Source organism: Phytophthora cinnamomi (genome assembly GCF_018691715.1).
Source record: "Phytophthora cinnamomi strain GKB4 chromosome Unknown Contig5, whole genome shotgun sequence".
In the NCBI taxonomy this organism is placed as follows: Eukaryota; Oomycota; class Peronosporomycetes; order Peronosporales; family Peronosporaceae; genus Phytophthora; species Phytophthora cinnamomi.
The window spans coordinates 896,806-917,309 of record NW_027150938.1 but is presented as its reverse complement, the minus strand read 5'-3'; the positions used below and the strand labels follow the sequence as shown (position 1 = coordinate 917,309).

The 20,504-nt window shown below is 59.6% G+C and overlaps 11 protein-coding genes across 11 annotated transcripts; 5 read left to right on the top strand and 6 right to left on the bottom strand.

Annotated features, from left to right (window-relative positions):
- Nucleotides 1–54: 54 nt before the first annotated feature.
- Nucleotides 55–741, bottom strand: IUM83_09883 (mRNA splicing factor; the record flags this gene model as incomplete). The annotated part of the gene is made up of 1 exon (XM_067934357.1): nt 55–741. One exon carries the CDS (start codon nt 739–741, stop codon nt 55–57), a length of 687 nt encoding a protein of 228 aa, XP_067799314.1.
- Nucleotides 742–985: 244 nt separating this feature from the next.
- Nucleotides 986–2,500, top strand: IUM83_09882 (uncharacterized protein; the record flags this gene model as incomplete). Its single annotated transcript, XM_067934356.1, has 8 exons — nt 986–997; nt 1,070–1,128; nt 1,196–1,276; nt 1,333–1,481; nt 1,545–1,747; nt 1,842–2,045; nt 2,106–2,366; nt 2,444–2,500. The coding sequence occupies 8 exons, from the start codon at nt 986–988 to the stop codon at nt 2,498–2,500; spliced, it is 1,026 nt and encodes a 341-aa protein (XP_067799315.1).
- A 231-nt stretch (nt 2,501–2,731) lies between these two features.
- Nucleotides 2,732–3,257, top strand: IUM83_09881 (uncharacterized protein; the record flags this gene model as incomplete). The annotated part of the gene is made up of 3 exons (XM_067934355.1): nt 2,732–2,827; nt 2,936–3,060; nt 3,128–3,257. The coding sequence occupies 3 exons, from the start codon at nt 2,732–2,734 to the stop codon at nt 3,255–3,257; spliced, it is 351 nt and encodes a 116-aa protein (XP_067799312.1).
- Nucleotides 3,258–3,514: 257 nt separating this feature from the next.
- On the bottom strand, nt 3,515–4,492 carry IUM83_09880 (malonyl CoA-acyl carrier protein transacylase; the record flags this gene model as incomplete). The annotated part of the gene is made up of 1 exon (XM_067934354.1): nt 3,515–4,492. The coding sequence occupies one exon, from the start codon at nt 4,490–4,492 to the stop codon at nt 3,515–3,517; it is 978 nt and encodes a 325-aa protein (XP_067799313.1).
- A 265-nt stretch (nt 4,493–4,757) lies between these two features.
- IUM83_09879 (THO complex subunit 2) lies at nt 4,758–10,351 on the bottom strand (the record flags this gene model as incomplete). The annotated part of the gene is made up of 7 exons (XM_067934353.1): nt 4,758–4,893; nt 4,962–5,689; nt 5,782–6,176; nt 6,253–9,919; nt 9,997–10,091; nt 10,153–10,208; nt 10,290–10,351. The coding sequence occupies 7 exons, from the start codon at nt 10,349–10,351 to the stop codon at nt 4,758–4,760; spliced, it is 5,139 nt and encodes a 1,712-aa protein (XP_067799263.1).
- Nucleotides 10,352–10,997: 646 nt separating this feature from the next.
- Nucleotides 10,998–11,694, bottom strand: IUM83_09878 (putative transmembrane protein; the record flags this gene model as incomplete). The annotated part of the gene is made up of 2 exons (XM_067934352.1): nt 10,998–11,027; nt 11,092–11,694. The coding sequence occupies 2 exons, from the start codon at nt 11,692–11,694 to the stop codon at nt 10,998–11,000; spliced, it is 633 nt and encodes a 210-aa protein (XP_067799277.1).
- Nucleotides 11,695–11,984: 290 nt separating this feature from the next.
- On the top strand, nt 11,985–13,267 carry IUM83_09877 (Protein phosphatase methylesterase; the record flags this gene model as incomplete). Its single annotated transcript, XM_067934351.1, has 7 exons — nt 11,985–12,068; nt 12,146–12,238; nt 12,307–12,512; nt 12,592–12,896; nt 12,960–13,025; nt 13,109–13,153; nt 13,248–13,267. 7 exons carry the CDS (start codon nt 11,985–11,987, stop codon nt 13,265–13,267), a joined length of 819 nt encoding a protein of 272 aa, XP_067799452.1.
- A 236-nt stretch (nt 13,268–13,503) lies between these two features.
- Nucleotides 13,504–14,631, bottom strand: IUM83_09876 (UDP-N-acetylglucosamine transporter; the record flags this gene model as incomplete). The annotated part of the gene is made up of 1 exon (XM_067934350.1): nt 13,504–14,631. The coding sequence occupies one exon, from the start codon at nt 14,629–14,631 to the stop codon at nt 13,504–13,506; it is 1,128 nt and encodes a 375-aa protein (XP_067799451.1).
- Nucleotides 14,632–14,931: 300 nt separating this feature from the next.
- IUM83_09875 (Vacuolar protein sorting-associated protein 29) lies at nt 14,932–15,915 on the top strand (the record flags this gene model as incomplete). Its single annotated transcript, XM_067934349.1, has 5 exons — nt 14,932–14,952; nt 15,041–15,115; nt 15,223–15,348; nt 15,611–15,648; nt 15,717–15,915. 5 exons carry the CDS (start codon nt 14,932–14,934, stop codon nt 15,913–15,915), a joined length of 459 nt encoding a protein of 152 aa, XP_067799265.1.
- Nucleotides 15,916–16,168: 253 nt separating this feature from the next.
- IUM83_09874 (High-affinity nitrate transporter 2.2) lies at nt 16,169–18,394 on the bottom strand (the record flags this gene model as incomplete). The annotated part of the gene is made up of 3 exons (XM_067934348.1): nt 16,169–18,070; nt 18,182–18,192; nt 18,364–18,394. 3 exons carry the CDS (start codon nt 18,392–18,394, stop codon nt 16,169–16,171), a joined length of 1,944 nt encoding a protein of 647 aa, XP_067799264.1.
- Nucleotides 18,395–18,826: 432 nt separating this feature from the next.
- Nucleotides 18,827–20,434, top strand: IUM83_09873 (GATS protein 3; the record flags this gene model as incomplete). Its single annotated transcript, XM_067934347.1, has 7 exons — nt 18,827–18,872; nt 18,943–19,006; nt 19,142–19,310; nt 19,389–19,439; nt 19,534–19,731; nt 19,805–19,916; nt 19,980–20,434. The coding sequence occupies 7 exons, from the start codon at nt 18,827–18,829 to the stop codon at nt 20,432–20,434; spliced, it is 1,095 nt and encodes a 364-aa protein (XP_067799267.1).
- Nucleotides 20,435–20,504: the final 70 nt, after the last annotated feature.

The window sequence follows — 20,504 nt, the reverse complement described above, 5'->3', positions numbered from 1 at the left end:
TGTTGGGGTTACGCGCACTTCAACTTGGTACGAATGGCTACACTACGTCTACATCTACGCTAGCAGCAGTAGGGCCATGGTACCCGAGCAGAAGCCGATTGCGAAGCCCCCTTGGCGTCCCGCATCCGATGTGACGGGAGTTTGCGGCGTTTCATCCTTCTTCGGTCCCGGAGAGAAGCGAGGCTGGTCGTCTGGGGCCACCACGTCGCCAAATGAGCCGCTGTTGCTGCTGCTGCTGCTGCTGCCAAAGCCCGAGGATGCCGACGCCTGCGAGTCAGATGCAGGAATATCCCCGGGTACAGATAGAGCCGTCGAGGCAGCGCCACTCGGCGCAGTTGAGTCGCGGTCAGCCTCGCCGCCACAGGTCATGGCAGCCAGCTGCGTAGCCGTGAAGCTGTTGGGCACACCCGGGTGCGTCGGAGAGAGCCTCGCGACTGAAGACTGACCGCCGAAGCCCGTTGAGGGCGCCCAGGAGCAGCACGGATCGCCCAGCTCCTCGCCGTTCGTGGCGCCGTCGCCGTCCGAGTCTGCCTGGCACAGCCCCGTCGTCCACTGGTGGCCGGCGGTCCCGAAGGCCCTGCCGAAAGCGTTCGTCGCTCCGCCGCCGGAAGGATTCACGTGGCCTAGTGCAGCGACGCCGGACACTCCATTGCCGTTCGGGATTCGCGCCACGAAGGAAGGGCGGGCGTCCGAAGCCAGGAACGCCAACGAAAGTGCGCACATGCCCAATGCGAGCCTCATGACTTTTGGTCGGAGTAGTGGTGGATTGTTGGAAGTTGTTGGAAGGCAGGAAATTAGGAAGTGAAAAGCGGAGCAGCATAGAATCCGCTGCCCAAGTCAATCCCGACGCGCTGCCATTAAAGCCATCAGCGCGTCGACATCATGGTCATGCGAGTCCATTGCTCAGCAAAACGGCCGTTTGAAGCGACGTGCGACCGGCCATTGATTCAATCGCGACGAGAAGAGACGAAGGCCGCGAGCGACCATGGCGTCCTGGGTAGGTGATCGATGGATGGATCTCCTCCCGTGGCTCCGCGCCGTGCGACTGACCCCAATGGTGTGAGCGCAGTTAATGAAGAACGTGAAGGACGGGTCCCTCATGAAGGGCGTGAAGGACGGCTCGCGGCGGTGAGAGGCACGCAAAGAGGATGCGGACTCTAGTCATTGTTGCTGATGGGTGTGATGTTCTTGCCAGCTTGAAAGATGAGATCGCCCGATCAATGGGGGCTGGATCGGAAGGTGGCGTCGACCCGGTGCTGGAGTACCGCACGCAAAGGTAAGGTGTAGCGGCTTAGCAGGCGAGTTCTGCGGTGCTTACAGATATTCGTTCAGGTTTAACCGCTACAATGATCGGCTGGAGGATCTCTCCAAGGCCATGACGCACTACACGAACGCAACCCACGCGTACGCTCAGGCGACAGCGCAGCTCATGCACGCGTTTTCGGCTTTCTTCGAGTCCCAAATGCAGGACGCGCAGGAAGGTAAGTTCGGCTTTAAACCAGCAATAATTCACTGGGAACTCACCTGGCAGTGTATCGTCGCAGCATCAGGCGACTCAGTCGAGTCTCCCGGTGTCAAGGCACTTGCTCAAAGCTCTCTTCGCGCGGAAGAGATTCAACAGTCGCTACAGGAGAATGTATTCGACGTGGCCCAATCCCTCCAGTATCGCACTGTCACGCAACCTCTTCAGGAACTGAGAGCAAGCAATGCCAACCTAGCGCAGCAACTCCGCAACCTGAAGCAAAAGGTACAACCGTATTATATGCTTTTGTCTGCAGCGATTCGCAGTAAGATGCAAGTGCTAACAACCTATTGCATGGTGTTTCGTCGTCGTGGCTCAGGTCAGTGACTTCGACTCGGCGCAGCGCAATGCCGAAGCTCAGAAACGGAGCCCACCCGACTTTGAGAAGGCGCAGCAGAAGCTGCAAGCTGCAACGGTGTCTCTCTCGGCGGCTGCAGAGAGTGTTGACGCTGACATGAGCACGATTGAGGCTCGACGGGACTCGACTCTCAAGAACGAGCTGCTCGCCGTCGTAGCGGCCCAGGTGAGTGTCTTATTCCCCATAACTCCCCAGACAGCTAGCTGACACACTCGCTCGATGTAGCTGTTCATCCACTCACGAGCCAACGAGCACCTTCAGCAGTTAGTGCCGCTACTTCCGGGCGTGGCCAAGCCGCTAGTGCTGCTCCTCGCGGAGTCTGCGCGTCGTCGACGTCCCGCGAACCCGGCCACGACAGACGTGATGGGCGTGCTTTCCTACTGTGGCGAGTACTCTCGAGGCGTGCTGGACCATCCAGTGCGCAGTCACCGAGACAGCTTGGCGGATGTTGCTGCCGTGCATCCGATTGCGATGGCGTCGTTCAAGGTTCGGACTGCCTGTATAATAGTTCTTGTCACTCCGCCGACTATGCGAGTCTAACTCGACCATGTCTGACGCAACAGGAGATGCATTTCGGAGAGAAAATGGCGGCCAGCACCTACGGCCGGCGACAGCAGTGAGCATGATCCCCGAGCGACCGACTTCAAGGACAAGTTCAACGGCGGGCTGTAGCCATGTTCTGTGCTGGTGGTCCAGGTCCATAATGGGCGCTGTCCGGATGGGACTGCCCCGTCTTTATACAAACCCCAATACACTTTCTTTTCATCCAATCGCACGTCTCGGTAGAACTGCCCGGCATTGGCGCCTGACCGCCGCACGATATCCCGAGAGACTAGAGCGACCTCGCCACGATGCTGCCCTCCGTTGCTCGCTGCGCCCGCCGCGGCTTCGCCTCCCACGCCAAGGCCCACGCGCACATGCCGGAGACGGCCATGCTGACCAACAACGTGCGTGCTTCCTTCCTTCTCCAGCTCCTTCCGCTGACCCCCAGGCCTAACGGGACCGCTGCTGTCTTGTGTCACTCTCTCTCTCTCTCTCTCTCTCCTATTGCTCAGGGCACGCACGTGTTCGAGCGCAAGGGCTGGGAGTACTCGGCTTACATGGGCATGCTGGGCGGCCCCGTCGTGCTCTACCTGGGCCTCACCAACGCGCCCGAGACGGACTCGGAGGTCTTCGCCAGGTAAAGCCTACTGCGCAGCAGCGGCTCCGGTGGTGCGGTGTGGCTGACTGGACGTTGCTGCGGACAGGGAGGAGGCGCTCGCTGCGCGCGCAGGTACGGAGGTGATCAAGCGGCGCGACAGCGGCCCCGCGGGCGCGCGCTTCTCTTTCAAGCCCAGCGAGATCGGCGAGCCGCCGGCGCTCGAGGACGAGGAGTAGAGAATGAGAGAGAGAGAGACTCACGCTGTTCTTGTCCTCCCCCCTGCGTGGCCTGCTGCTCTGCGCAGACTCGCGCGCCTAAAAGAGAGGAGCAGCCGATACACAGAGGCCAAGCTGCTGGAGTCTGGATGGAGTAACTATCGCGACTGGAGTAAGACAGAGAGAAAGACAAACAAATGAGCAGCTCTCTGTTGATGATGACAGCGACGACGATCGACCTCTATGATTCTTGACGCCCAGCCAGCCGCACGTGGGGCTTACTGCTGCTCTTTCAGGAACGCCTTGATCTCGTCCGTCGTGCCGCAGCTCGTGGCCAGCACGTCGCTCTTGCCGGTTTGCTGCCGGATGAGGCCACCGAGCACACCGCCCACGCCCAGTTCCAGGAAGTGGCCCACGCCCTTGGCGACGCAGTAGTCGACGCTGTCGCTCCAGCGCACAGCGTGCACCACCTGCTGCTCCAGCACCTGCGCGATCTGCTCGAGCGTCTTGGCCGTCGCCTCCGCCTCGACGTTCCACACCACCGGAACCTTGGGCGCGTGCAGCTTGTTATCTCCCAGTAGCTGCTGCAGGTGCTCGTGCAGCTCTCGTTTCGCCGGCTCCATGAGTGTGCAGTGGAACGGGGCGCTCACATCCAGCAGCACTGCACGCCGAGCCTTCTTGGTGGCCTTGGCCTGGCTGATGGCAGCGTCCACGGCCTCGGCGTCGCCGCTGATCACCGTCTGCTTGCTGGAGTTGTAGTTGGCCACCTGGCAGACCTTCCCTGTGCTCGCTGCGGCCTCTTGGCACAGCGCCTCGGCATCCTCCGGACGCACGGGCATCAGAGCGGCCATGGCCCCGACTCCAGGCGCCACCGCTCGCTGCATGGCCAAGCCGCGGAGATGCACGAGGCGCGCAGCATCGGCGAAGGCGATGGAATCGGCCGCCACCAGCGCCGAGTACTCGCCCAGCGAATGGCCCAGCGCAAAGTGCACGGGCGGCAGCTCCGTCTCGTGCTGCAGGACGCGCAGAACCGCCACCGACATGGACAGCAGCGCCGGCTGAGCCACGTGCGTGCGCGTGAGCTCGTCGGCCGGGCCCTCCGTCATGAGGCGGCGCAGACGGAGCTTGGTGGCTTCGCTGGCCTCGTCCAGCACGTCGCCCACGACGCGCGGCCAGGTCTCCAGCAGGTCCTTGCCCATGCCCACGCGCTGGCTGCCCTGCCCAGGGAACACGAGCGCGAGGCGTCGCAGCGCCATGAGACTAGCTCAAGCTCAAGCTGAAGGTCTCGGGGCGGTTGGATTTGTGGGGCGGTCGGTGCACGAGACGGTCGTGAGAGCCGCTCGAGGTGAAGCGCTGGTTTGCCTGGCTGCCTGTGTACGCCTGGGAGTTCTCCTTGTTGTTGGGTTATCTAGTCAGTCTCATTGCCTACTGCCATGATGAAATACGTCTTCGCTCTGCCACCTCTGTCGCTGCGGATCCTCGTGGGGCTTCGCCAGTTGGTCGGTATCTACAGCGCCAAGTCTACCGGCGACCTCCGCGGTTGTCGTTGCGATCGCGTCGGCGTCCGCCGCCGTTGCCTCCATTGCCGCCACGTTCGTCGTGGCCCCCGCGTCGATCGCTGTTGCCATTGCGGCCACCGCGGTCTTGACGTCCACGCCTGAACAACATCAACCAGAAACACATTAGCTCTCGTAGCAGCAGCACGATAGCACACGAGTCACTTACATTTGGTCACGCTGCTGCTGCTGCTGTTGCTGCTGCTGTTGGTTGCCGTTATTACCGTTGTTGCCATCGCCGCCGCCTCTGTTCTTGCGCTTGCGCTTGTCATCGTGTCCACCACGCTTGGGCTCACCTCCGCTGCCGTTCCCATTACCATTACCGCCGTTACCACCGCCGCCGCCACCATCTCGACGTCGCTTGCCTTCTGGTGCGTTGTTGGTGGGCGGATCACTCTCAGTCGCTGGCTCGCGCTCACGCTTGCGAGATGAAGACACCAGCGATACAATCTTCCGTGCGCCACCAGTCGGGGTTCCAGCACCAGTAGGCGAAGCCTTCCCCGCCGGGGATGCCGTGACTGGCGACGGAAGAGGGGGCCGCATGCGATCACGTGCCACCGGCCTCGGCCGTTCTCCAGACTGCTGCTGTTCCTTCTCCTTCGCCTTGGCTTCCTTCTCAGCGGTGAGCTGGCGGCGCAGCGCAGCTTCCGATTGTTCTGCCGATCGGGCCCTCTTACGTCCGACTTCAGGGACAGGAGACTCGGTCTTCACCGTCTCGTGCTCCGACTTCATCGCTCTGTTTGGCTTCGCGGGCTCAGACTCGCGATCCGGCTTTGGTGTCGAAGTCGGCTTTACAACCTCCTCGTTCCGTGCTGGGCTGGGCTTGGAGGTCTCTGGTTTCCTGGACGCATTATCCAAATCGCCATCTTCGCGCCCGTGCACCAACCCACGGTTTCTCTGGTTGCGTTCATGGCGATCATGGCTGCGACTACGGCTGCTATGGTGTGTGCTTGTATCACGATCGCCACGCCCTCTACGATCGCCCTCACCTCGTCCACCTCGGTTAGCTTGGCCCCGTTCACGTCCCCTTTCGCGCTCACGAGATGAGCGACGGCTATCGCTATTGTTGCCACGATCATCAGCGCGATCTCCGGAGCGACTGCGACGCGGTGCTGGCGACCGCTCGTGCTTCCGAGACGCCGATCCGCTACGTTCACGTGCCTCATTCGCTCGATCGTTTGCCAAATTGCCCCGCCCAGTTGCTTTAGTGGCCGAAGGAGACGCGTCACGATCCCGGGGCTCCCGGCGACCACGTCGCTCTTCACCCAAACGACGCTCACGAGGAGCATCGGCAGAACTGTCTCGGCGCTCCTCAAGCTCCTCACGCTCTCCACGATTCCGGCGGTCGTGATTAGGGTCCGCTGAACTACCACGTCCTCCGCGACTATTACGGTCACGGTCGCCACGACCGCGCTCCGAGTCTAATTGCTTCGCCCGCGAAGGTATAGCGCCGCTGTTACTATTGCTTTTCGCCATCACAATCTCGCCGCTCTCTAGTTCTTGGCTTTCCACGCGGCTCAGCACTGGCTTACTCGAACTCTCACGCTTAGCGTCAAGGCTCTTGTCGTCATTCCGACTCTTGTTATCTTCGTCGGCAGCATCCGTTGTGTTCTTCTTCTCATTACTGGATGATGCACCAGTCGGTGACTTTGCCGGAGCGTTGCGCGTGCGCAATAGCCTGTCATCGATTAGAGATGCCTTCCGCTTCGTCAGAAGAGCAAAATATCGCTTGGCCATAATCTTGATGTCTTCTCGGTCCTCATCGGTAAGCTTTTCCACAATGCCTAAAATCACCGCAGCAGTTGCACGACCCGCAGGGAACACATCGATGAGCTTTGTGAGCACCACCAGCGTATTGCGGATTCGCATGTACTCGCCACTCGAGAGTGCCGTTGTGTACACACGCTCCAATTGCTTGTGCCAGTTAGCATATGCTGACTTGAATTGTCGGTGTGCTAGGCACTTCTTGTCGTCTTTCAGGTCCAGGCTCATGCCGATCTTGCCGTGGATAGCTTCGTCATCGTACGTCGCACCGTTCTGGTACCAGCGCAAAGTAAGCCCCAGAGTTTCTTTCATGAAAATACCAAAATTGCTCGCCTCTCGCTCCGTAGCGCACAGCACCACAGCTGACACCTTCATATTCACCTTGTGGATGTACTGCAGAGTGCTAAGTTGAGGAGTGGAAAACGTGTGCAAACGCTCCATAAACTTAGCAGCGAACAAAGCATCCTCAGGTGATATCAGTGAGCGTGGGATGACACACTTCTGCAGCAGCTCGTCGATCGCCGTCTGGTGATCCTTCGGCTCCAATTTGAAAAACTTGTCCTTCATCTCTTCCAACCGCTCGTACACTCGTTTCCGATGGGCCACCTGGTCCTTCTGTTCCGTGGTCAACATATCGATCATCTGTGTAGTTTTCTCTTTCAGCTTCTTCCGCTCACTTGCGCTCAGCGAGGCGTTCGCACCCGAAGTGACAGAGTTGCGCAGGCGTAGAATCTCGGATTCATATTGCTGGAACGGGATGTGAATGTCATATAGCTTTAGACCCCAGAACGTCGCATACAGCTCCGGCGTTAAGCCAACAAACGGATCTTCAGGTTTGTCATTGGGTCCATTACCGGCACGCAATGCATCCTGAACGTCCGTGAGGAAATCTGAGTTGTACATATACCAACTCTTTTCTCCGGTGGACGTACCGTTCGCCGCGGATCCATTCGACGATACTCCACTGCTAGCCGTGTTCGTACCGCCAGTGGCGTGAACACCTCGCGGGGCGGTTTGCAACACTGGATCATCACTACGCATTGCCGGACGACAGAGGGCCATAGCCAGCTCTGCCGGCACATTGTACTCGCGTACTAGTGTCGTAATCGAGGGGAGCATCTTCCGGTACACCAATGGATCTACCACACCTCCAAGAAACTGTAGAAGCTGAGTAAGAGTGAGTTGACAGGTATCGTATACACGCCCGAGAAGCTTCAAATGCGGCAGCTCTCTGTCTTCATGGTACTCGATGCGGCTACGCATTTGGCAAATCAGAATACACAGAGGCAAGGCCAAATCCCGCTTGATCAAAGCATCGCGCAGTCTTGGGATAGCACGCCGGTTCTGGAATTTCGGGTCGGTCGGCTCGTACCAAAGGTGAGGGCCGCCCGCCTGAGCTTCTAACTGACTCACCGAAATATCTTCCAGACTCAGACACGACCCCATTTTGGTTAAGAGCTCGCTCAGAACAATCAGATCCACGGACGCCCAGCTCTGAAGGCGTTGGATGAGGTACTGGAGAAGACCTGCCAGTTCCACGTTTGGATACTTGCGATAAAAGCTACCGGAAAAGTTCGCGAGTGACGTCAACCAGAGCGAGACGTGGGTGCCATCCGACTTCATTGACTTCTGTGATCTTGACAGTTCACTGACGAGGACAAAAGACAACACATCCATCCCCAACGGCGTAACAAACTTGAATGACTCCACCACGGGCTGGATCAAGTTATCGTAAGACTGAATCTGACGCAGCATCGTGCGGAACACAATCAGAGGATTCGAGTGCGCCACGTGGGTCAGGCTCCGAGCCGATAGTTTTGCTCGGTCTGCTGTAAGTCGCCGCATGATACCACGAGTGCCCTGAACAACCTGGGCCTCCTTTAGACGTAACTCCGGGTACTTGTCATAAGCTGCAAGCCAGTGCAGATACATTCGGTAGCGCTCGTCACACGGCAAGCCCTTGACCAAGTCCCACACCAAGAATGCCGTGCTTGGATTGCACTCCTGCAGCGACATTGCGGGGAGGAACGTATTCATCAACAGTGCCTTCACCTTGCCTACAAGCGCAGCTTCCTTCTCGTCCTTGTCGGCAGGAGCGGTAGACTTCTTGGTGTGCTCTTCAACTAGCTTGCCGACGATCCGCAACAATTTTACAAACAGAAATTGGTCGTGGTAGAGCTGCGGCCCAATCATCTCTACAATCGGGAATACCTCGGACACGCAATCTTCTAGGGTAGCAACGCGACGAATATAATGGTTGCTCGTACTCGCTTGGGGTGTCGCTTTCTTCGAAGATCCAATTGCTGTCAAAGTGGCATCGCTTTTGGCATTAATGAGCTGCAGACTGCGCGACGAAAGTGGCGCGAATACTCCCTCAATCATCACGTTCACCACAGCACAAAGCTCCGTCGTTAGTGGTGTGAAAGTAAGAGGATTGACACCTCGCTTCTGGAACCATGAGATCATTTCGAACGCGCGCTCCCGAGCGCCGATTTCGAGAAGTCCAATAATCAAGCCGTAAACCTGGTTGTGCTCTGCATCCTTCTTGCGCTTTTCTTCCGCTGCAGCTTCGCTCTCGCCTTCTGCCTTGTCACTGTCCGTTTTGGCAGCGAGGCTAATTTGGCCAAAGGAACCCGCCTTCTTGATCAACTCCTTTTCATGTTCCGCAGCAACTTTCACAATGTCTTCCCGGGACGGCGCCAAGTGCGGCAGGAGCGCATCCAATTTGATAAGACCCTTGTTCAGCAGCGTCGCAGCAAGGCGATACAGAGAGCGCGGCGTCGTAACACCTTCGACAGCCGGCGGGTCGCGCTTGTAGAACTGGAACTTGAAGCCCATGATGTGCGGCAAACTCTCGCGCTTGAAGATCTCGAGGAGTTGGGCAAAGCAGTCGTTCCTCGGGTGCATCTCGTAGGCGTCCAGCACCAGATCCAGCACTCGGTTGGCGTCGAGGTCGAAGAAGCCGATGAGCGCCATCAGGTCGGTGCTCGTGGCCTGCATCTGGCCCTTGGTCACGCCCGTGTGCAGCAGACACAGCACCTTGGAGAAGCCCTCCGTCTCCTCGCGCAGCAGGTTGTACTTGGTCTGCGTGTAGAGCGTCTTGGTGTTGATGCGCACCATCTTCTTGTTCAGCAGCTGCGGGTCCGGCACCAGCTCGGCGGCGTGCAGCAGGTCGAACTCGAGCGCGCCCTTGAGGTGCGCGAGCGCCAGCAGCTTCTCGTCCGCCACGGCCTTGACGAGCGCGCAGAGGCTGCGCCACTCGCGGGACGTGTGGCGCTCGTGGCCGCGCTCGCTGGCCTCCACCTCGTGGCCGACGACCCACAGCAGGTCCGTCAGCAGGTCGCAGGCCTTCGCGTGCTTGGTCTGCGGGTCGCAACAGCGTCAGAACGGCTCCGTCAGCCCAGAACAAGCAGCAACAAGCGCACAGCAGCCGCGCGTACCAGCTCCGCGTCCTTCAGCAGCCCCAGCACCTCCTGCTTGGTCAGCTTGGCGTGCAGCACGATCCACACGAGCTCGTACAGCAGGCGCGGCAGGTCTGCAGCACAGCGATCAGTATCAGCGGCCACCACGCCATGTAGCAGCGCCAGGGCACGCACCGGAGTCCGCCTCGTGGCCCGAGAACTCGCCCAAGGCGCGCGTCAGGAGCGCCAGTCTGCGGGACAACAACAAGAGGCGCAGAGCGTCAGTCTACGCGGGGCCGGCAGCAGCAGAGGGGCCGGGGAACGGCACGCACACGTCGGGGCGCCCGCTGTCCGCCCAGTGGTGCAGCGTGCGCTCGCCGATGAGCGTCGCCATGTCGATCTTGCGGCTCCCAACCACCAGGCCGCGATGGGAGACTGGGCCGTTTGGAAAGGGGGGACCGTTGAGTCTGTTGGATGGGATTAGTCTGTTTACTGGGTTTGTGGCGACACGGCTGAGGACGAGGTGCTCGTGTCGGTGATGCCAAATGCGCGTAAGTGACGGATTGGATGTTCATGCAAGACTGAGATGCTTGACGTAGTGTGCATGTAAACTTTTCAAGCTCACTAAACGCATGGAATCGACTGTGGAGATGGGGTTTTCTACCTGTACTTTGACCCGAGCGGCGGTTCACGCGCCTTCGCGGGTGTTCTCCTGTGCAGCGTCTTGTCATGCCATGTGCACCTGGCCCACCACGAGCAGGTCCTGGTGGAGGTGCCGTGGAGCCCGCGTTGCATGTGGCAGCTCAGAGCTCCTTGTGCATTCTTGTTCGTGTCCTGTTTGGGGTCAAGAACATCTAAGCCTACCGCCGAGGAGACCGTCGTCGAGCAGCTTCACGCGCCGCCAGCGTAGAGCAGATACTGCGAGCAGAAGAAGATGCTGAACTGCCGCGAGATGAAGGCGAACACGTGCAGCAGCAGCACGCAGGCGTAGATGGCCACGACGGCCACGAGCGTCATCACGTCCAGCTCGTGGCGCGGGCTCAGCGAGTGGCCGTTGATGCTGCTCGCTTCTGGGGACGCCGGGCCGCGGCCGAGCTGCAGCGCCAGCGTGACGACGTTCTGGAGCGACCAGACGAACATGATGGCGGCGATCGCGCCGGGCACGCCCGTGCACAGCAGCTTGAGCCCGCCGAAGTAGAGCTGCGCGTACATGCCGTAGAGCCCCTCCTGCTGCTGCTGCATGTGGACGGACGGGCCGTAGACCATGACGCGCTCGCCGCGCGGCGCCACGAAGTTGAACAGCGCGCAGTCCCATTGCAGCAGGTGGCGCAGCGCCCGCGTCTCTGCGCGGCGGAAGCTGGCGGCGCAGGGGGCGGCGACGGACAGGGGCAGCTTGGCCGCGTACAGCGCGGCGACACCGAGGCTCGTGGCCAGCGATAGGAGGAAGTTGGCGGCGTGGAACAGCAGCGTCTTGTAGGTGGCGACCTGGAAGGGCGCGGACAGCAGCAGCCACAGGAACAGGCACTCCTCCGAGCACAGGAAGCACGCGCGCTCGCACAGGCTGAGCCCCGGCTTGCGGCCGCCGCCCGCCGCGTCGTCGAAGTCCGCGTCCACGTCGATCATGGACACCTCGAAGGTGCCGTACTGGTCGCTCACGACCGACGCCAGGTCGCGCGCGTCCGCCGAGAGCTCGATGAGCCGTGGGCCGGAGCTCTCTTGGTCCGCCAGCGCAGCCATTCGGGTGGAGAAGGGGTTGTGGCAGCGCTGCAGGGCGCAAAGACGGCGAGTCGGCATCGTCGCGCGCCGAGACCTTCAAGCACAGGCAGTGGGCCTCTCCCTCGCTCCCGCTCGCCGCCAGGTGGCGCACATGTATCAGCGGCGCATTGGCCTCGATGACCAGCGCCGGAGACTTTCCCCATGGTGCGTGCGACGCCGGCTGGCCAATCGCAGGCGAGCTGAGCCGCGAGCCTCTTGAAAGGCATGGAGCATGCCACTACGCAGGAATCGAAGCCATTCCTCCGAGCGACATGGCGGACGCAGGCGACGACTACGAGGGCGTGTGGGCCAAGTACTTCGACGCCAAGGAGGACCTGGTGCTGCCCAATGCAGACGTGCGTCGGCGCTCGGACCGTGACTGAGTGTGAGTGTGTTTGTGTCTGTATGGACTGACGCCGCCTGCTGTCCGCAGACGTTCCGCGTGTATCGCGCAGGCTCGCAGGGCCCGCACGTCGTGCTGCTGCACGGCGGAGGCTACACGTCCATGACCTGGTGCCTCGTCACGGTGGGTGCCGTGCGTCTATACTGTGCCTCTCGTACTGGGTGTGAGGCTGACGCTGCTTGTCGTTCCAGGCGATGCTCAAGGAGACGTGCACGGTGCACGCCTTCGACCTGCGCGGCCACGGCCAGACGCACACGACGCAGGACGACGACCTGTCCATCGAGACGCTGGTGCAGGACACGCTGCACGTGCTGGACCACGTGATCCCGCCCACCGCTCCGAAGACGGAGGACGCTCCGGAGCCGGAGAACCCGCAGACGATCATCGTTGGCCACAGGTGACAGGACTGTGGCTCGTTGCGTCGGGTCGCAGCGCGAGATTCGAGCTGACACTTTGCTATTATCATTTGACGCCAGTTTGGGCGGCGCGCTCGCAGTTCGCGTCGCTGCTACCGGCAAGGTGCCGTCTCTGGTGGGCGTCATGGTTATCGACGTGGTGGAGGGCACGGCCTTGGCCTCGCTGAAGCACATGGGCGCTATCCTCGACAAGCGCCCGACACGCTTCCGCTCCTACAAGGACGCCATCCACTGGGCCCTGCACAGCGGCACTGTCCACAACCCGGAGGCTGTTGAAGTGTCGATCCCGTCTCAGTTGACGAAGATGGAGGACGGCTCGCTGGTGTGGAAGACGGACTTGGCGAGCAGTGCCAAGTACTGGCATGGTGCGCAGCATTTCTTTATTGTATTGATAGTGAGCGGTGATCTGACTGTCGTGCTCGCTGTAGACTGGTTCATTGGTCTCTCCAAACAGTTCTTGTCGCTAAAGGAAGCCAAGGTGTTAGTGCTGGCAGGTAAAGCATCGACATGTTTGTCGTCTATGCCTTGTGAAAGTGGCTGCTAACAACGTGTCTGCTACTCCACTTACTAACGCCAGGCTCTGACCGCCTGGACACGGAGCTAATGCGTGGTCAGATGATGGGTAAGTTCGAAATGAGACTCATGTACTCGTCAGGGCACGCGATCCAGGAAGATTGTCCGCATGAGGTGGCAAACGCTGTCATTGAGTTCTGTAGCCGCTGTGCACGTGTTATAAGTGGGAACATCTTCGGACCAAACGGAGCCTCCAAACAGCCTAACAACCTGTTGGCGGAGCGTCTCGCGAAGGCGCGGGCGATGATCCCGAAGGACGGCGCACATCACGCTGCTCACCACGGGTAAAACCCCAAGAAACTCGTTACTTGTCATTGTGTCTTGCTATGTAATTGTTGCCTCGGCAAGGCTTACAAGTATGGTAGGCAGGTAGCAATGTTGAAGAAAGCCCCTCTAACTCTAAACGCATAATACGTTAAATGTTTGCACGGATCGCGCAACGAAGTGCCGGCCGCCGGAGTGCATCACCTGCGAGCTTTTCGTGTCGATGGCGATTTCGTGTGCCAGGCCCTCGGTCGTGGATCGCCGCTCCTTTTTCGCGACGGGCTTAATGGCGAAGCGGCTGTCGCCGTAGACGAAGACCGATCCGACCACGAGGAACACGCCGAAGTAGAAGGAGAACGTCGCCGTCTGGCCGAACATATAGTTGGAGATGATGCACGACAAGATGAGCGAGAAGGACGTGCCGAAGTTCTTGACGATGTTGTCCGAGTAGCGTACGACCGCCGCAATGGTGAGGCCGCCCACGGCCTGCAGGAAGATCACCGCGAACACGGACGGGTGGAAGCCGTAGAAAAAGCCGTTTGTCCACACTTCGCTGAAGTTGCGGATCAAGTCGACGAAGGTGACGCCCACGGAGATGGCGGAGAGCTGCAGGTTGCGCGTCCAGAGCGGGTCGAGCGTCTGCTGCGTGGCGACGGCCTTGTGGGACTTCATGACGCGCTCGAAGTACGCGGCTGCCAGTCCCGAGTTGATCGCGAGGCCGACCATGACGCAGATGCCGATGAACCGCTTGCTGGCCGCCGCTTCGTCCACGTGCGTGTCGCTGGCGGGCAGCCGCGAGTAGGAGCAGATGGCGACGCCGGCCATGAGCGCCAGCATGGCGCACCACTGCACGACGCTGAAGCGGCGGTGCAGCAGCACGAGCATGAACATGGCGGTGGTGATGATCTTGAGCTGGTACACGATCTGGTACGTGGCCACATCCACGTAGTCGTAGGCCACGAGCGCGAACATGTTCTGCAGCGCGTAGAGGAAGGCGAGCACGGCCATCTTCGTGAGTCCCTTGCGGTCGGCGAACACCTCGATCTGCAGCGTGCGCAGCGACGCCTTGACGTTGCCGCGCTTGGTGTGCAGCAGCATCACGTAGCACAGCAGGAACTTGAGCAGCTCCACGAGCAGCACCACGGAGCTGGGCCGGTACTTGGGGCCTGCCGTGGCGCGCGAGTACTTGGACACGATGGACAGCGCCGTGTTCTGCAGCACCAGCATCACGAAGCTCACGTGCTTGAGCGAGACGCCCGCCATGGCTGCTGCTGCTGCTGGTGGGGGCTCGGGGGGAGGGAAGGACGATCAGTGCGTGCCCAGGTGAACGAGATATGCCGTTACCGCCGACGTTACTGCTCGCTGGCTACTCCGGTGACGTTTGGTGTCTGACCGAAATAAATGATTCGAGTTGCGAGGATAGAGGCTCGAATGTTGCACAGATTATTACGGGTCAGAGCCGTCCAATCAGCGCCGAGTACGTCGTGGTACATCGTACCGTCGTGACTCGCACCTAAGCGGAGCGAGCGGATCCATCGACTTTGAAGCTCAACATCGAAGAAGATGGCGTCGGGCTTCGGCGAGGTCGGCGCGCTTGGCGACTGTGCGTGCATGTGGCGCCATAGTTACTAACTACATACACTTGGTCGATTTGGTGGCGGTGCTGCTGTAGCTGGTGCTCGTGGTGGGGGACCACCACATCCCGAACCGCGCCTCGGAGATCCCCGACAAGTTCCAGAAGATGCTGGTGCGGCTGCCTTCGTATTAGTCAGTCACTGCAGCGCATTGCAATGGCTGCCAGCCTCTTTACGCGTAGTTGGCGCTGACGCCGCTGCATTTGTCCGTGTGGAGCAGGTGCCGAACAAGATGCAGCACGTCCTGTGCACGGGCAACCTGGTGACGAAGGAGCAGTTCGACGAGCTGCGCAACTTGGCGCCCAACCTCCACGTCGTGGCGGGAGACTGCGACCAGGTGCGCCTTGCACTCGGGCCTAGGGGGCTGAATCTGCTGCCAACAAACTTGACGTTTGCTGACTATCGGTCCGTCGCAGGAGGGAGCGTACCCCGAGACGAAGGTCATCACCATCGGCCAATTCCGGATCGGCCTCTGTCACGGCCACCAGGTCGTCCCGTGGGGCGACCAACACAGTCTCGCAGCTCTGCAGCGAAAGGTGCAGCCAGTCTCTATCACCGCATTATGTTGCAGGTAGCCACGTCACTGAAGCGCTTTGTGGTTTCTGCAGATGAACGTGGACATTCTAGTCACTGGCCACACGCACGTGTGAGTATCATGGTGCTCTTTTTTACTGGCAACTACCGATTAGGCACTGATGCTTCTGTCCGCCGCAGGTCCCATATTCGGACGGAGAATGGCAAGTGGTTCGTGAACCCTGGATCCATCACGGGCGCCTTCAGTAGTTCCGCCAGCGAGGTGATCCCAAGTTTTATGCTGATGGCGTTACAGGGACCCAAGGTCGTTGCCTTCCTCTACGAGCTCAAGGGTGACAATGTCGTCGTATCCAAGAGTGAGTTCACGAAAGAAACGTAACTCATTAGCCGTGGTGTTCACTGTTGGTGTTTTTTTTTTGCATGTGGCAACATGGTTGGCATTAATTTGCTGAGTGGCGTACACTGTTGCTTGGTTTGCTATTTCTCCGTGTTGTGTGAAGGTCATCATGCTGCAAAATGGCTATCATGGTTGCATCCTGGGTTGCTGCTACTATGCTACTACGCGAGTATTGCTGAAAAAATGGTACTTCGTCCTTGTCTCGTCCTCAACTTTGAATCATGCTCGCCTGCAGCTAGGACTGGCCCAGTTCCTCTTCAAGGTCGTCGAAGAACAACTTCGGATCTAAGATCACAGGATTTGTCACGCGCGGCAGCACGTTCACACTGTAGGTCTCGTAACGCCGCCACATTTCAAAGCCGCGCAGCGTATGCTCCATCTCCTTCAGCAAAACCTTGCGCATGGCGGCATCTTTGCTGCTGTTGCTGTTCAGGTTGCTATTCGGGTCGATCGGCGGGGTTAACCCGTTTTCGCGTGACTCAGGCGAGCGGCCAGGGGTAAATAGTTCCGAATAAAACGACTGCAGCTTGCGGTGTTGAAGCCGGTACACAGTCAGGTGTACTACAGACGCCATCTTGCATCCTAGTGCAGCCAGCCGCATGCTGCCTGCAGTTTGGAATGCGTGGATCGTGCTCTCGATTAGCGAAGATGTCTGCGAGAGCGTTGTAATGCAATTATCGCCAAACGAATGCGCATGCCGGGCATCGTTCTTCTCCTGGTACGCCACTTTAATTTCCTGAAGCTTCAGCGCGTACTCGTAAAACTTGGCACCTGAACGTAGGTAATATTTGCCCTGTGTGAGTTGTCCTTCCTTGCCGCGTTCGCTTGCACCGCGCCGGTTTCCCTCGTGCTTAAGCTTTCGTGCCTCGTCCATCAGTTTCGCAGACTCAAGACGCAACTTTTCTACATCACTTCCAGGTGTAAATGTGATCGTGAAAAAGCCAGCAGGTATCTGTAGTGAAGTTGTAGCTTGCGAAGGTTCCTTCTTAACCTCTTCTGGTAGTTGCTTCACGTCCTCGGCCTTCACATGTTTCTCCTTTTTCACAGGTTTTTCCGGTTCCTCCTCCTTCGGTGTTTCGCCGCTTAATTTCTTTTTGCACATTTCACACATTGCCGGCGCACTCGGAGCGACAGGAGCTGGGGGTTGTGTCGGCGGAGTAAGATTATCAGCAGTCCCATTAGAGGAAGAGGCAGACTTGGTGTGGTCGGCATCCTTGGAGCTCGACGAGAGCGTCTTGCTTTTGCTGCTTTTGCTGCTTTTGCCGGACCTGCTGGACTTGCTAGACTTACTGTGTTTGCTGGGCTTGCTGGATTTACTGGACTTGCTTGACTTGCTTGTTTTGACGGGCTCATCTTCAGCAGGCTGATCTTCCCGTGTTTCGCTTGACTCGACAGAAGGAGGCTCCTTCCAGGTGACGCGCTCAACATCTCCCGCGGCAAGTCTCCGTCGGAACTCCTCATGTCGCGGGGATGATTCTTCTTTAAAGGCGTCCACAGGCGTATCGTTATTGCCTGCATGCCGTACGCTGAGTAAGCAGTCTCGTACGTACGTGGACATTTGCTTGTAGTACTCCGAGTCCGGACGATGCCGTTTTCGCGCGCGAACGGCTTTTATCGGATAGCACGGAGCATCCTTGCTACTGGTTTTGTGGTCCTGGGTCGCTGGCGAGGCCTCGATGTGCACTGGCGGCGTAGCAACTGCAGGCTCTTCCTCGACCTCCATGGCAGATGCTCCGCGGTCTTCATCGTCATCGTCAGTGTCTCCAACCGACAGCAAACTCTCGTCGTCCGAGTCGTCGGCATCGGACGCAGCGCCACCTTCCGTGGGCAGGACTTTGCCGCGCGAGATGGCCGTGGGGAATCGCAGCTGCTTGCCGCGCCCCACGCTGGCGGGCATGACCTCCACGGCCATTGGCTGCGGGGCGGCATCTTGACTGGCGCTGAGGTCGTCGTCCTCCTGCTCGTCCTCGGACGACAGCGGCGTGGACGAGCCCACGTCCGACGAGGCCGCGGAGTCGCCCGAGTCGGACTCGGCGCCGTCTCCGCCGGCCGCTCGGCCGTGCAGCGCCGCCTCCTTGCTGGAGATGGCGCGGCTGGGCGCGTTCTTCTTGGACGACACGAACTTCCGCTTGGCCATCTGCACACACACAGAGACACACACGCGGGGCGGGCGGAGCGAGGCCGGACACAGGCCCAGGCAGCCAGTCAGCGCGCATCCACGCCAGGCCTTAAAGCACCGGGGACGCACCTTCTTCCTAGCTAATTAACGGCCTCCGAGCGGCTATTTCGGGTGGGCTGCTGGTCTCCAGAGCGGCCGGCGCGCGCTCCCTGCGGCTCCGGGATCGGCGAGCGGCGGGGGGCGAGGGGGTCCTGGCTGGCTGGCTGGCTGGCGGGGGAGCGGGGGCGCCCGAGCACGCTCAGGTCGCTCACTGATGGCGCGGCGCGGAGAGCTGGCGCGCAGCTGCCGGGCGTCGGTCGCTGGGGAGCGCGCGACTCCGGCGCAGAGGCAGAAAAGAGAGAGAGGCGTCCGCGGGGCGCGGCCTGCTGGTCGCCCGCCGCCGTTGGCCGGGAGGAGAGGGAGCTCGCTGTTCCTACTGCCGCGCGATGCCAGCAACAAGGAGTGGGGAGTGGGCTCGGTAAAACGCAGAGGGCCCCTGGAGGGTACACCGCTGGTACACTCGTGTGCGACACCCCACTTTCAAAAAGTGGGCCACACACGTTACGTGGCGCACGCGGGTGTACCACTGTGCGTGGTACATTATACCAGTAAGTTCTTGTGGCGACTCCGCCGTGTCCCGCAACACGGCTATGATGGTCACACCCGCATTTTAACCGCCGAGCCGCTGCTTCGCCGAGGCCGTGCGCCAATCCTCGGGAGCCACCCAACGCCGCGATGGATATCGTCACTACCTCCAACTTCCACGCCACGCTGCTGCCAGGTGCGTGGCCCAACCGCCCCGCGGAGCCAACCGCTGAGCGTCTAACTGCCGTTGGTGCTGCGTGTTACAGGCCTCGTGAGCGTCGTGTTCGTGCCGGCCGAGCACATCCGCCACGGCAGCTGGCCGCTGCTCAAGTGCGTGAGCTGCTGTCCTATCCTAATAGCTTCTGAATGTGCGCGTCCGACTGGAGACACACGACGGCAACGCAGACCGACTCCGTTGGTCTAGCGACTGACGTATGGCTGTTGTGGCGTGTGACCTGTTGCCAGCCTGCTGCTGTACAGCGGCTGCAGCTTCGACGAGAACGAGGGCGGCTGCGTGCGCACGCAGAGCCACGTGTGTCGCTCCATGCAGACCGAGATCTTCTCCATCGTGTCGGACCGCGAGGGCGCCACGCTGTTCATGGATCCGGCGGGCGTCGACATGTTCAAGCGCGCGGTGCGTTGCTTCTCGTGGCGATCATGAGAAGTTGATTTGGCGGTTCTGATGGGAAACTGTACTGGTTGATGCTTGTAGGGCATGGGAGAGTTGATCACCGTTGCGCCGCAGTCGTGGCGGGCCATTCAGGTGGGAGCCGCGACTGGAAAAAATGAGAGGACTAGCAGCGAAAGCGCAGACGGGCGCAGTGTACTTATTGTGTTTGCTGTGTGGTGTTGTGCAGATCCACTTGGGGCCTATGGTGGCCGAGTTCCCGGGCGTTGTGAGCTTCTTGTCCAAGCTACTCGCCGATGACCACATTAGTATCCTCAACATGAGTACCTACGACACGGACGTCATTTTCGTCCAAGAAATGGATCTGGAAGCTGCCATTTCGTGCCTTCAGTCAAAGTTGTCGCGTGGGTTGCATGGTTTGAAGGAGGTGCGCGTTCTGTTGCATGTAATTGAAGTCTGCAGCTACTCAATGTGCTAATACGCGTGTAATATGTCCGCAGGCTAAAGAAGCTGAGAACGCGCTGTCCGACCGCGAGCCGTCGTCACCGACCGATGCTGCCGAAGCAAGCGAAGACCTACCTTCCCGTGTTGGCGATGGACAGTACCTGACAGGTTCGTGGATTGTGTTTTTCGTATCGCTGTCTGGTGAAGTAAATGCTGAAAAACTTCATGCAGTGTATCCGGAGTCGCTTGTGCTCGTCAGACTACAAAAGGATGCCCTTCGAGCCAGTGCCTATGGGCTAACTCAACTCGTGCTACTATCAACTGGGGCAACATCAACCGAGAGCGAAGGGGAACCGCTGGGAGACACTGGTGATATGTCCTTTTGGTGCTGCTGCGAGACGGCTGAGGAAATTAGCTTGATTATGGACGAGCGCTGTTTGCCGTCGTTCGAGGAGGACTCGCTGATCGTATCCCCTGACCGATGGCGCGCGATCAAGCTAAGCGGACGCGCATACGGCTTCGATGAGACTGGTGTGGTGGCTGCGATGTCGGGCTGCACCACGGACACGCAGGTACTCAACGTGAGTTGCTTCGGCTCCAACGTTGCTTTTGTGCTTGATGATATGCTGGACGATGCCATCGAGACCCTGTGCTCTTCAATGGCAATCTCTCGAGTGGAGAGATAAAGATCGTGATGAAGTCTGCAATTCAAGAAAGAACCATTTGCACGTTGCTGGTTGCTCCAGTGTTTGGTGG